This window comes from Neolamprologus multifasciatus, chromosome 8, assembly GCF_963576455.1.
Source record: "Neolamprologus multifasciatus chromosome 8, fNeoMul1.2, whole genome shotgun sequence".
NCBI lineage: Eukaryota > Metazoa > Chordata > Actinopteri > Cichliformes > Cichlidae > Neolamprologus > Neolamprologus multifasciatus.
In genome coordinates, this window is record NC_140446.1 from 16,364,709 (window position 1) to 16,377,600 (window position 12,892).

The window sequence follows — 12,892 nt, forward strand, 5'->3', positions numbered from 1 at the left end:
TGAAAAAGAAAAACAACTATTTTTATACAGCAAAAAAAAGATTTCTTTCTTGTAAACTCCAACTCCTCAGTCAGGGTCAAAACTGTAGCTCTGATTGTGCCTGAGGTGATTATAAAAGGGAGACCATACCAAAGTGATGTCAGTTTGTATAGAAAACATAGTTAGGGATTACATTATTTTAAAAACAGGCACAACTGTAATTGAATATTTATGGAGAAAACTGAGAGAAGCACAACCTTGACTACATGAAGCAAATTTAATGAGTGTAGATGCAATTTTTTTTTTTTTTTTTTTAAATAAAAAGTGATTCTTTTTAACAAAGATGGTTTCTGGATCTGGAACACATATCAATGTTACCTGAAGGCAACTATCTCTATTTCTCTTCTCATTTTATCATCAAATATCAGACACTTTACGTTACTTTCACTGGCAGTTAATGGTTTTAATTATAATTCTCTTCGTGTCTGTGGTTAAATTCTGTGGTTATCAGGACTCCAGGTCTCTCCTCTTAGACACGCCGTCTCTATCCAAGAATGAGGGTTTCTGTTTGGGTGTCAAGCTGGTGAGAGGAGCCTACATGGACAAAGAGAGAAAACTAGCGAGGAAAGAGGGTCACCAGGACCCCATCCATCAGAGCTGGGAGGACACCAATGACAGGTTGGTTAGACAGAAGGAAAACCTGAGTATAACAATCACCAATCATTTTTTATCTTTATTCGACTCTTGATAGATTTCACATCTGCTTGAACAGTTATAACGGATGCCTTGATGTGATGCTGGATGTCATGTCGCAGGAACCTGAGCGGTACAGGATCATAGTGGCCACTCACGAGCAGTCAGTGAGACGAGCTGTGACACGCTGAGACAGCAACGTAATCGAGGGGGTATTTGATGTACAGAAAATCAAAAGATTGCTTTCATGTACTTTAATGTATGAAATGCTTATCAAATTTCACAAAAAACGAAAACATGATGCTCAAAATTTTCTGTAACCTACAGGTGAGGATTTATAAAACTAGACTTAAGCAACAGATCCAAACTTCTCTACAGACTAAGCTGCTTTTGCAAGATTTTTTTTTTAAAGCATAATCGAAATGCTTTTTTCCTGTTTTTATATAATATAATTTCACACACACACCCCGTCCTCTTTATAGAGCCTCTGTAGCTTTACTTAGCAGACAGACTGCATGTATTTTCTTGTGAATCAAAGCATTGTACAAAATGCAATGACTTGTATGTAGGCAACAAAAGACGTACCACTTTTTAATTCACCCTCAACCCACTGATAAGCATCTTAAAGCAGGTGGACTGGGACTGATTTTAATGATATGCTTTTAGTTTTCCATACATGTACTGAATTTATATTATCACTGCAAAAAAAAAAACCCAAACAAAACACAACACTGTTTAATATTTATTTATTAATATTCTGTTAAAAATAATAAAACTCCAGATTTATTCCAAGCAACTGACAGAAGTGGAATATCACATCTGCCATTGCTGACACAAAGCAATGCTAACTGACATAGAAGCAGCAGCAAAACAGTTTCATTGAGGGAGCATGACCAAGAGCCAAGCTCACAAAATGAGGTACTGATGTTGTTTTGGAATGAAGACCAGCTCTACTGGAAAAACTGAAATCCACAAACTTCAAGCTCAGTAATTTCCTTGATTTTGATTCCTGTAACCGCCTCTCTGGTAACCCGACTGCTTCTGCTGGTAAGATTTCTGATCTGCGGTTGTACAAAGACAACAATCATCTCATTAGTGTTCACACAAATTCATTAAATTACAAGAAAAGAAAAAACAAACAAACCTGAAAACAAATCAAAACACAAAGGTGTAATATTGATGGATGAATTTAAAATAGCATCTACTCCTGAAAACAGAACCCAACCCACATCTACCTCATTGACATAAAATAGGAAATGACCTCAGTGAAATTTAACATACCTCTCTGGTAGGATTGCTTCTGTTGGTAGCCACCTTTCTGATCTGTAATACAAATGAAAGCTAATTATCATCTAATAGCAAGATTTGCCTGTGAATAGCAAAAGTCGGAAAATAAATAGTTCATAAAGGTTAGAAATAAGTTCCCAAAGTACTGTGAGAACAAGATGAACTTACCTCTGTTGAAATAACCGCCATAGATGCCCTGTTTCAGGTCAGATACACGCTCGTTGTTCTCCACCAAGTTGCCCAGTTTCTCTGCCAGCTTCAGAGCCATGTTCTGCAGAGACGTTGGCTCAGTGCGGTGCATCATCACCGTCTGTGTGGGCTGGTCGAGTGACGCCTGTTGGGAAGAGAAAAATGGGCGTATCCAAATTAAAGGCATATAAAAAGTAATCACAAATATAAACACTCTCAAATATAAAAGCCCCCGATGAGACTGCTGTGTCTATATTTTCAGTCCACAGAACAGAAACGTCGAGTCCTACCATCAGCTCCTCGTTGATGATCATCTTGCTGATTATGCTGTGGACTGTGGGCATCTCCAATTCAAACATCTCAGACAGCGTTGCCATGCTGAAGGACAGACAAGCGTAGTAAAATTAAGGTTTGGCAGAACAATGACTGATCATCTCTGTAGGGAAGCTGCAGAGACACTGGTCTACAGAAATCTGTGGTTTAGTAAAGACTGATGAAACTATTACATCTGTGCTCACCTGATGGAGTCGTATACACTGCTGTAGGTGAACAGATAGGTCCTCAGTGACTCTTCTTGGATTTTCCTATTAAAAAAAAACAAAAAACAAAACATAAGGACGTCTAAGTGGGATTATCACACTGGTGAATGAACCAAGTGATGAACAGGGGCAGTGTATGCTAACCTGACGAGCATCTCGCGTACTTTCTGGATCTCAGGGAACAGGTCCCAAACCTTACTGTTCATCTTCTCATTGATGATGAAAGAGTGGCAGGTACGCCAGTCTCCCATCTTCATGGCTTTGCTGGCTGCCACCACGTGCTCCCTCATGCTCTCTGGGGGTCCTGGAGGACAAATAAAGATGTGGTTATCCTCTCTGTGGATGAAACATCCTGCTACAAAGAGCTCTCGTGATGCGTTTCGTACCTAGCAGGGGCTGTCTCTCCCCGACCCTGAGCTGGTGGTGGAACTGCTTGCTGATCATCCGGCGGCGGGCATCAAACTCATGGGCGGCCATGTAGGGTATTTCCAGCAGCATAGCTGACACCAGGTACACACACTCCAGCAGCTCCAGGTTGATGTGCATGTGGAACGGCACCTATTAGGGAGGATAAACGTCACGATGCATGTGTGTATCACACTATTGTGGACACAGGCAGCTGGAGACACCATGGAATAGTTGGCACATTAATGTGAGGTCAAGGCCCATTTAGGGAAAACACAAAAGTAACTAGAACTGTCGTCATGAGCACATGAACAACTGTATGAAATCTTCTGGAAATCTGTCCTGCAGCTGTGGACAAACTTTAGTGTGGACTGAGTGAGAGAGAGGCCTAAAAATTCACTCACGGAGTAAATCCAGGTAACCAGGAAACCAACATGTTAGTTAGAGTTAACTGCTCTGGTCAGACAGCACTTACTTGTCTTCGCTTTTCAATCTTCTCCTGCTCTGCATTCCTCTCCTGCATGTTCCTCATGAGCAAACCTTGACCCAGCAGCTCCTTGGCACGGCCAGAGGACTGAATGTCCAGCAGTGCATTGTGGGCATCTTTAATCATGCCCTGCCTAAATGCACAAATGCCAAGTTGGACCATTGTTCTGTTGTACAGGATCTGGTAGGAGGGGGAAACGGTAAAAACAGATGATCTGTATGTACAACTAATAGTTTCAGTTAGAACACGTTCATATTATCTAAATAACTCTCAAATGTTTGAAGTTTTTCAGTCCGGCTTTAAGCCGTTTCATAACACAGAGACAGCTCTCATAAAGGTTATAAACGATATTCTGTAAGCGACGGACTGTGGTAAACACGTAGTGCTTATACTTCTAGATATGACTGCTGCATTTGACACAGTGGATCACGACCTGCTGATCTCTCGATTACAGCATTGTGTGGGCATTTCTGGCTTGGCACTCCTGTGGATAAAATCATATCTCTCAAACAGGAGCTTCTGTGTTAAGTTGGGTTCGTCATCGTCTTTTGTGTCCCCTCTGCCATGGGGTATACCACAGGGATCTATTCTTGGGCCATTACTGTTTTCGTTGTATCTCCTGCCACTGGCTGCAATCTTTCGTAAACACAAAGTCTCATTTCATCTATATGCTCACGATTGCCAGCTTTATTTTCCTTTCATGCATTCTGATAGCTCCCCAATTAGACTCCTGCTTGATTGCCTTAGCGATGTTAAGTCATGGATGGCTCTAAACTTTTAAAATTTTAATGAATGTAAAACGGAAGCAATTCTGTTTGGCCCGAATCGTTCCTCTGATATCCCTGATGTTGACCTTGCTGCTCTGACCCCCTCACCTGAAGAGCTCGATTACCAATGTTGGGTTAAAAATCGACTCTGCACTTACTTTTGATTGCCACGTGAATGGGGTGGTGAAATCATCATTCTATCAACTCAGGCGTCTGTCGAAGGTTAAACCTTTTCTTTCAAGGCGTAATTTGGAGACTGTTATCCATGCTTTTATAACCTAATAATAGGGGTTGGACTGGGTACTCTGACACGCCTGCAACTAGTACAGAGTGCTGCGGCATGGTTTTATCTGGTAGAAGGAAATTTGAGCACATTACTCCGGTTCGGGCTTCCCTGCACTGGCTTCCAATTGAATTTAGGATTCATTTTAAATGTCTTTTATTGGTTTTTAAATCCTTAAATGGTCTGGCACCTGCATTTGTCTGATTTGCTGAAGCCCTATGTCCCCACTCGTTTGCTCCGGTCAGCTGAGCAGCCGTTGCTCTCAGTCCCCAAATCACGGCTGAAACTGAGAGGAGACCGAGCGTCTCTATCGTGGCTCCAAAGTGTTGGAATAATCTTCCTCGAAGATTATTATTATATTATATTATTATTATTATATTAATAATCGACATATTCGCTGGCTTTTGACTCAGTGGTTAACTGACTTGTATTTACTTATATATAGCTATGTTTATTATTCTATCGTATTTATTCTTATTGTATCTCTTATATTTCTATTGTTCAGCACTTTGGTCAGCCTTGTGTGTTTTTAAAGTGCTATATAAATAAACTATGATGATGACGATGATATGAAGAAATAATGGCTGCAAGTGCCTACCTGTACAGGTGGGTCAGCGTGTTGGATGTTGTCCTGCAGGTGACTCATCAGCATCAGGTCACGTGCCTGGTACCAGCGTGAGTGCAGAGCATGGTGATATATGTGGCAGAGAATAGCACAGGTACGGATACGGTCGGTGCGATCCTTGGCGTAGATGAACTTGCAGAGGCGGTCCATGATCACAGCGCTGTCCTCCCCCTCGCTCTCCTCCTTGCTCTCCTCCTTGCTCTCCTCCTTGCTCTCCTCCTGGTCCTGCTCGGACTACACAACAGAAAAACACTTCAGCACACCATTTTACACCTTATGCATAACATTTTATGAAACATCATAAAAATAGCATCATGATGCAGATGTTTGTCAAGAGAAGAAAGTTCTGATTCTGCACAGTGCCGTTTCTCACCTTGGTCTCTCCCTGCAGGCCCAGGCTGCGTCTGTGAGCTTTGTAATCAAACTTGTAGTAGGTGTGCATGATTCTGCGCAGGTAGACACGGCAAATTTCTTCTGTGGAGCCTTTGTTCTCCAAGTAGGTGAGCAGCCGGTCAACGATGCCACAAACCCTGCCCTCGTCTTTGAGATTGTCAACGTATTCTGAAGGAAAATTTAAAAAAAAAAGAGGAAAGAATAAGCAAAATACATCCATATGAGCAGCAAATACAGCAATACAAATTTCAAGGGTGATGTAAATCCCACATTTTATATTGCAAACCGGTTAATCCACATTTACAGTCCTAACACAGTCACCCTCACAGCAGTTAATAACCGTCAGTCAGGTTTTGGCACCACTCACCCTGAGAGTGGGGATCAGTGTTCTGCATGATCTTTGTAAATTCTTCATCCATCCTTTCTACCAGGGTTAAGATGCATCCGCGCACCCTGAAAGGCTAACAAATACACACAAAGAAATTAATACCAGCCCATAATTCACAAGACAGTTGATACAAATGCAGACAGTTCAACAGCTATGTTAGTGTTTCATTAGTCTAAACTGCTCTCTTTCTTTAAGTCCACAGATTGCTTGGGGTGGATGAGCGGGATCACCTGATCGGAGACGGCCAGATTCTCGCTGTCCTCTGCGATGTTCTCTCCGATGAAGATGTTGTTGTACTCAAAGAGAATGTCCAGCAGCTCATCTATACAATCCAGACACTTCTTCCACATGTCAGGCTAAAAAAGGAGACAAGCCAGAAGAACCATGACTCAGGAACTCATTCTTTTCAATCCAAAATGTTAAACAGCACAAATCATTTTTGTGATGACTTGCAATTTTAAGATATTTCATGTAACATGAAACACTACAGTAAATCACAGGAACCCTTTTGGTTTTGTTGATACTGTAAGAATTAAAAGCAGTATCACTCACTTTCATGAAGGCTGCCAGGTTGGGGTTGTAGTCGTACAAGGAGGCAATAATGTTGAACTTGATCTTGACCAGGATACCTTGGCCCAAGTTATTCTCTGCAGCGATGGCTGCCAGAGCATGAAATAGCTCAATTTGAGCCGCCCTGTCAGTGAGGGAGGAGAAAAAAGAAAAAAAAAAGGAGTCAGGATTTGTTCAGGAGAAGAATTTCTCTGAAATTCATATACTGGACATACTTCCACATGACACGCCTGGTTTTACATTGACTGGATATCAACAGTCGTGTGAATACGTAACTTTTTAAAAATATCTATTTTTAAGCTTTAGTGACAAATGCAGTCGTACCTGTCTGTTCCTTTTTTGCCTCTTGCTTGCAGGATCTCATTCAGCTTCTTCACCACCACCGCTGTGTTGATCTCGGTGCCTTTAGCAAACATTTTGGGTTTCTCCTGAATGGTCGCAATGGGGAAAAAAACAAACAAAAAATACAACTTATTTGTTGAATAAACTCTTAGAGACAAGTTTTTCTTTTTACAGTCATTGATTTTATTAAATTAGCCAGACAATTGCATGATGATTTTATCACTGTCATTACTATAAATGAACATGTCGGCACTGAAACACAAAAAAGCTAAACTAAAATAAGAAGCAGCACCAGTGCATCTATTGTTCTGTCCGGCCGGCATCAAGTCGAAACAGTTTTATATTACCATCTGTTCTTTACCTTAACCAGAGGTACTCCTCTGTTAACCTTCTCCCAACCTCCTTCCTCCTCAGCCTCCTCCTCAATTTGTTCTTTCGGTTTGGGCTTCTTCTTCCTCTCCTCCTTCCTGACACCGGGCTTTTCAGTGTCCTGGGCTCTGAGGACAGACGCAGTGTTTGGTAACAACACATTCACTCTACATGACTCTCTCTGCGGTAAAATTTGAATTAAAATCTAAAAAAGTGTCTGAACAGATATTCAAAGTATTTAGACCTTTTAACTTTGAGGAAGGTCACAAGACGCTTCCTCTTTAAGGCATTTTCTTCTTCCTTATCAGAGGTTTCACTCCTGCTGTCTGAGTCGCTTGGGCTCCAGTCTCCATCATCATCATCATCTTCATCAGAAGAAGAGGACTTATCCTTTTGTGAGAAGGGAAAAACTCAAAATCTTAGCTCAGGCATCCTCTCAAATAAACTGTGCAAGTATTTTGTCTTCCCTACCAGATCTCTTGCTGTAGTTTAGTTAAATGACCTCTTACCTCAGATTCCTTGGCAGTCTGAGAACGGTCGGTGGCTTCTGAAGGCGCCTCAGGCTTCTTCTTCAAGAAGGACTTGGATGACACCTCTCCTTCACTGTCAGAGGACGAGCCTTGTGGAACAAAAAGACAAATATCAGACGATGCTGGCTCCTTTCCCCTCAGCACCAACACACATTGATCATCTCATCATTTGCAGCTAATCTTTGTACAGCACGTGAAAATGTGATTGACTGAAACACAGAATGAAGTAATGAAAGGGGGCAAAAAAACTCAAATTGAGTTTGAGTTAATAAAATGCAAAAAGTTCTCAACTTCACCAGTTATAGCTGATTAATCTGCTGCTAGAGTTTCTTCGGAGTAGATTAAAAACAGTCAAATGTTTCAACCGAACAAACTTTTAAAATCTGTTTATTTTTTGCAGTTAAACTTCAGATTCTGTGTAATATATGTGTAATATATAATAGAGCTGGACCTTCAACAGTCCTTTTTAATGAGCCCATTTTCACTGGCAGCCTACAGGTTGATGTACAAGAATGGTTGATCACTCATGATGAGACTTGACACGTGCACTACACATAGACACATTTCACCTATGCCCCTATTAAATCCTATGTTTTCTGGTTTGAATCCTTTACACATAACCTGTATAAACAAGCAGCTCACCAGAGTCCTCTGGCTCCTTCTCCTCCTCCTCCTCATCTGCAGACTCCTGTGGATTCTAGCAGGGAGAGAGAGACAAGACATTCTGATAACTGCTTTTTTAAGGCTGAAATTCGTATAAATTCTAATACACCAGATTAAATAACACCAGAAGGAAGCTGCTCAGCACATTCAGTCTTTTGACCACAGAACAGATCTGATGAGACCTAAGTTACACCCCCCCAGAGATTCATACAATTCATAGAAAATAAACATGAAGATTTAGTCTTTGACTTTACCTCCTTGTATGCTACTATTTCTGACTCAAAGTCTCTGTTGTACTTGCGGATCTTCTGACGCAGGGTGCTGAGAGCTTTTGCATTGTTTTTGTTCATCTTCTTCTTCCCCTCTTTATCCTCCCAAAGCTGTAAAAATAATGTTAAGTATTTGATTAGGACAAAAACAATTAAATCATTAAATTGCAGTTTAATTTTTTGTCTAAGCTACTAACCTGGTTCAAATAGTCCTCCAAGTCAGCCAGAAGGCGGATATAGAAGGGAGGAATACCCTCTTTATCCACTATATTCTTGCTTTTAAGGAAGGCTCGACAAAGCTGCTCAAACTCCTCCAGACATTTGGACATGTCTCGAATCTTCATAGCGTTGCGGATAGTCTTTATGAGGTTCGTCAACTCTTCAAACCTAAGATTCAAGAATAAATTCAGTCAAAAGAAAGAAAAAAGGGGCAAAATTTTGTATAGACTTTAAAGTTGTGACCTTTAAAAATACCACACCAACCTTTTATCTTTGGCGCTGCGCACCACTCTTTTTGTGTCCTCCTCATCATCGCTAAGAAGCAGCGACCTGTGAAAACCAAGTGCACAAGTCAGGTCTTTACAGAAAGAACAATGTGTGTGATGAGCTTGTGATGAGATTTATTCCAAGTTTCACTTACTGCTTGAAAGTGGCTCCGGGTGCTTTATCAGTGATCTCATCGTCAGATGAGGACTCCTCTGACTCACTGTCAGACCTGGCAAAGAATCGAGACATTGCTGAAGGATGCTGCCAATCTGTCGAGAAATACAAAGTAATGAGTGGTATTACAGAGATGCAGCTCCAGATTCTACGTGTGGTATATCAGCACACATTCGGCTGACAAAGATAATCACTGTCAAACAGATGTGTGCCAAACTTGTTTTTCAGGAGCCGCTACCAACAAACTAGCAAATACACACTGAATATTTCGTCCTTGACATTTGTGAGGTTACCTTAAACACAAAGTCTTCTTGCTCTTCAACAATAAAACATTAACTGTCTTGAGTTTACCTGGTGATATTCTCATGCACGAGGCGATATTCTCATGAGGCGACTGCGAAAACGGCAAACAAATAAACGTCACCACGCAGATGCTGTTTACAAGACAAGAATCAATGATCTGGGGAATCTTGTCTTTGTTGTTGTTCTCCTCGTACATTTTAATATTCCGATTTCAGCATTTTCGCACCATAAATAAAGCATGCAGTTTGCTTTGTGTGCACTCAAATGGAGTCGAGCCAACTAGCATCACTTGTGGCCAAATGCCATAGCCTACAGTCAGATCAACTTCTGACACATCTGCACCTGCCTCTATTACCATGTTTGAATTATAGTTTTATGCACAATATAATTGTAAATTTCACTGTTTTTTGTTTTTGTGGGTCTTGCAAATAAACCTTTAAACTAAATAAAATGGTGCCAAAATTAAATTACCACTCCTATTGTTCATAATGATTTTAATATTTTTTTCCATAACAAAGAAATATGTCTCCAGCAAACATTACACATTAATCCTTGACTAGTGTTGCAACATCACATCCTGTTATCATAGTCTCATAGTGTTTTCTCTGAAAAACATTTGAAATGATGGGATAACTGATTAGCACAGCTAGCCAGAACTGTTTGGTTAATTTAACAAACATTTGTGAGGAGATAGGACTTACAGTAAATGTACAGCAGTTAGACAATAATTAGTAAGCAATAGAGTCAGTGTGATTAAGTAGACCTTTTGAAAGTGAGTTAATCTTGTGTGCCAGTTGGTGTGTCATGTGTTTTGGAGTTTTTAGGTGAGTTCGTTTTAAAACATCAACTTTCTAAGTTAAGAATATTCATAATTTAATTTCCCCAAATTGCATATGACCTCTATTTTGTAGCTGGATCCACTGACGTATCACATAGTAGCTGGAGCGGTCTCAAATGGAGAACAGCTCACTGCTGCCACCTGTGGCCAACTGCCATAGCCTACAACCAGATTACATCTGTAATCGCTCTCTGCACAAGGAAAGTCAACACACACTGTGCGGTACCACTCTCCACAGCAGGTGCATTCAATCTGAAAGAAAAACTATGTTGTCAGAGTAATTTATCTAAAGTCAGGTTGCTGAATGAAGTTACTGCAGATAAGGCTTTTCCTTGGCTGTGGATCGCTCAATGTGTTCTGCATCCTCAGCTTCTTCTGTGTTCCTATGTGTAAGCCCTCAACTTTCTTAGTGTTCAAGTTGAACATTGTACATTTAGTTATTGGTGTTGATGTAATCAAGCAGTCTGCCTTTAAATCCAGGGCGTCATCCAAATTGAAAGACTTGGCTTTGAGGTTCACTGCACCAAAGCTTTGATGGTTTAAAGAATCGGAGAGCCTGCCCACCACAGGCAGACCTGAAAGATCTTTAGTCCTCAGCTACCACTGCCAGAAGCGTCATCGTGGGTTTCAACCTCCTTGGCACTATGGTCCTTAGCATCTGTCGTAACATTATGCTTTGATAGTTCAGGGGCAATGTCAATATTGTTGTCTTTTGGGCTGGTGGTTAGATTACTGACTTCAGGTGTGGAGGGCTTCTCTGAAGACCTCGGGCGGATGTCGCATGAGCTTGTTTCTGACAAAGTTATGGTGCCATTGGGCCTGGAGGTATTGTGGTGATCGTCACTCGGGTTCACCTCTGATAAAGTTATTGTTCCATTTGGCTTGGAAGCACTTTGGTGACCGTCACATGAGCTCATTTCTGTCAGAGTTATTGTGCTATTAGACTTTGAAGCAATTTGGCTACTTTCACTCTGGACCGTTTCCAACAAAGTTACTGTGTCGCTCTTCTTGGAAGGTGGTTGAGAATCAAAGGTGTTGTTCTTGAGGTCTTCCCCTAATACTGTGCTGCCACTGCTTTTATGCAGAGGATGCTTTTCAAATGTGGTGTTCTGCACAGCAAATGGAGCACATTGATTTACAGATGAGCAATTTTGATGTGGGATGTTTCAGTGGTGCCAAAACCTGCCTGACCTGAAGTTCCTGTCCCATCTTTGGTGCAGCTTACATTAAATGGAGGAAGATCAGGTGTCTTATTCTGAGAGTAGGAAACTGAAGCAGTAGTATTTAAATCATTAGGCACGCTCAGATCAGCAGTTTGCACGACATTAAATGTCCCATTCCCAGAGTTTGATGCTTTTGCTGGTTTATCGGTAGCGGCTCCTGAAAAGCAAGTTTGCCACACATCTGTTTGACCATCACCAGTCAATCTGAAACACCCGTGTTGTGCCAAAAAGTGATTGCCTGCCAAAAAGTGATTTCCAATGTTTCCGTGTATTTTTTATGTGTAATATTGTTAGGTATGTTGCTAAAAAAGACTTTGGTAAACAGGTATTACAAAGGAGTTATATATAAAATTTAAAAAATACCTGTTTCTCAAGTATCATTATAACTGTGTTATTGTACTTACATTATAATCAATCAGGTCCCTTTTGTCCACTTAAAATATGTTTACAGAACTATTGTTGTATTTGTTGCCATTTCAGCTGTCCTCTTGGCTAGATTACTCTTAAAGGAGGCATTTTTAAAGTCAACAAGAAATTTTTTTTAACTGCGAAAATAAAGGATATATAAAAGTCACTGCCAAAAACTGATTGCGATTTCTACCTTGTTAGAGGAATGTTGTTTGCTGCTCAAGATGTCTTGATATCATTCATGAGTGATACATTTGATATATGTTTCACATATTATAGACCAACAAGTTATTTATAGCAGTTTAAATATAAGCAGTTTTTAAACTTCAATGTTTTAATTATTTTCCAGAAAAACGTCCACCGGCCTTAGTGCTGACACATAAATGCGTCTATATCGCAGAATATTAGCCTAATGCTAGCAAACAGACTGGATTACAGTCGACAAAAGAAATGAAAACCAAGTTGCAGTTGGGCTTTCACGCCAAATAAACGAAAATACAAAAAAGTCAAACACTTAGTGACACACTCTTATTGAATTAAACTCACCTACGACCTGGTAAAAGTTATTCCGCGGTGTTTAGTTTGAGCTGTTTAAAAAAACAGTTTTGCTGTAGAAGGCACAGAAAATGCGTGCGGCACTCTTACCGGGCAATTTCGTCAGAACAGGAAGTACTCCGACGAC

General features: G+C 40.6%; 1 protein-coding gene and 1 long non-coding RNA gene across 2 annotated transcripts; one reads left to right on the top strand and one right to left on the bottom strand.

Moving 5' to 3' along the window:
* The first annotated feature begins 265 nt into the window (after window positions 1-265).
* Window positions 266-1,535, top strand: LOC146512779 (uncharacterized). The gene is made up of 3 exons (XR_014875747.1): window positions 266-363; window positions 491-657; window positions 752-1,535. It is a non-coding gene; the product is annotated as an uncharacterized LOC146512779 (long non-coding RNA).
* LOC146512780 (eukaryotic translation initiation factor 3 subunit C-like) lies at window positions 1,403-12,892 on the bottom strand. The gene is made up of 23 exons (XM_085170592.1): window positions 12,757-12,892; window positions 9,419-9,533; window positions 9,262-9,327; window positions 8,976-9,165; window positions 8,764-8,889; window positions 8,489-8,543; window positions 7,826-7,935; window positions 7,561-7,706; window positions 7,309-7,444; window positions 6,930-7,033; window positions 6,588-6,729; window positions 6,266-6,391; window positions 6,015-6,108; window positions 5,628-5,815; window positions 5,228-5,488; window positions 3,568-3,759; window positions 3,074-3,245; window positions 2,832-2,991; window positions 2,667-2,732; window positions 2,439-2,526; window positions 2,128-2,293; window positions 1,954-1,995; window positions 1,403-1,733 (listed from the first exon to the last, which is right to left on the bottom strand). Exons 2-23 carry the CDS (start codon window positions 9,511-9,513, stop codon window positions 1,657-1,659), a joined length of 2,802 nt encoding a protein of 933 aa, XP_085026718.1. The 5' UTR covers window positions 9,514-9,533; window positions 12,757-12,892; the 3' UTR covers window positions 1,403-1,656.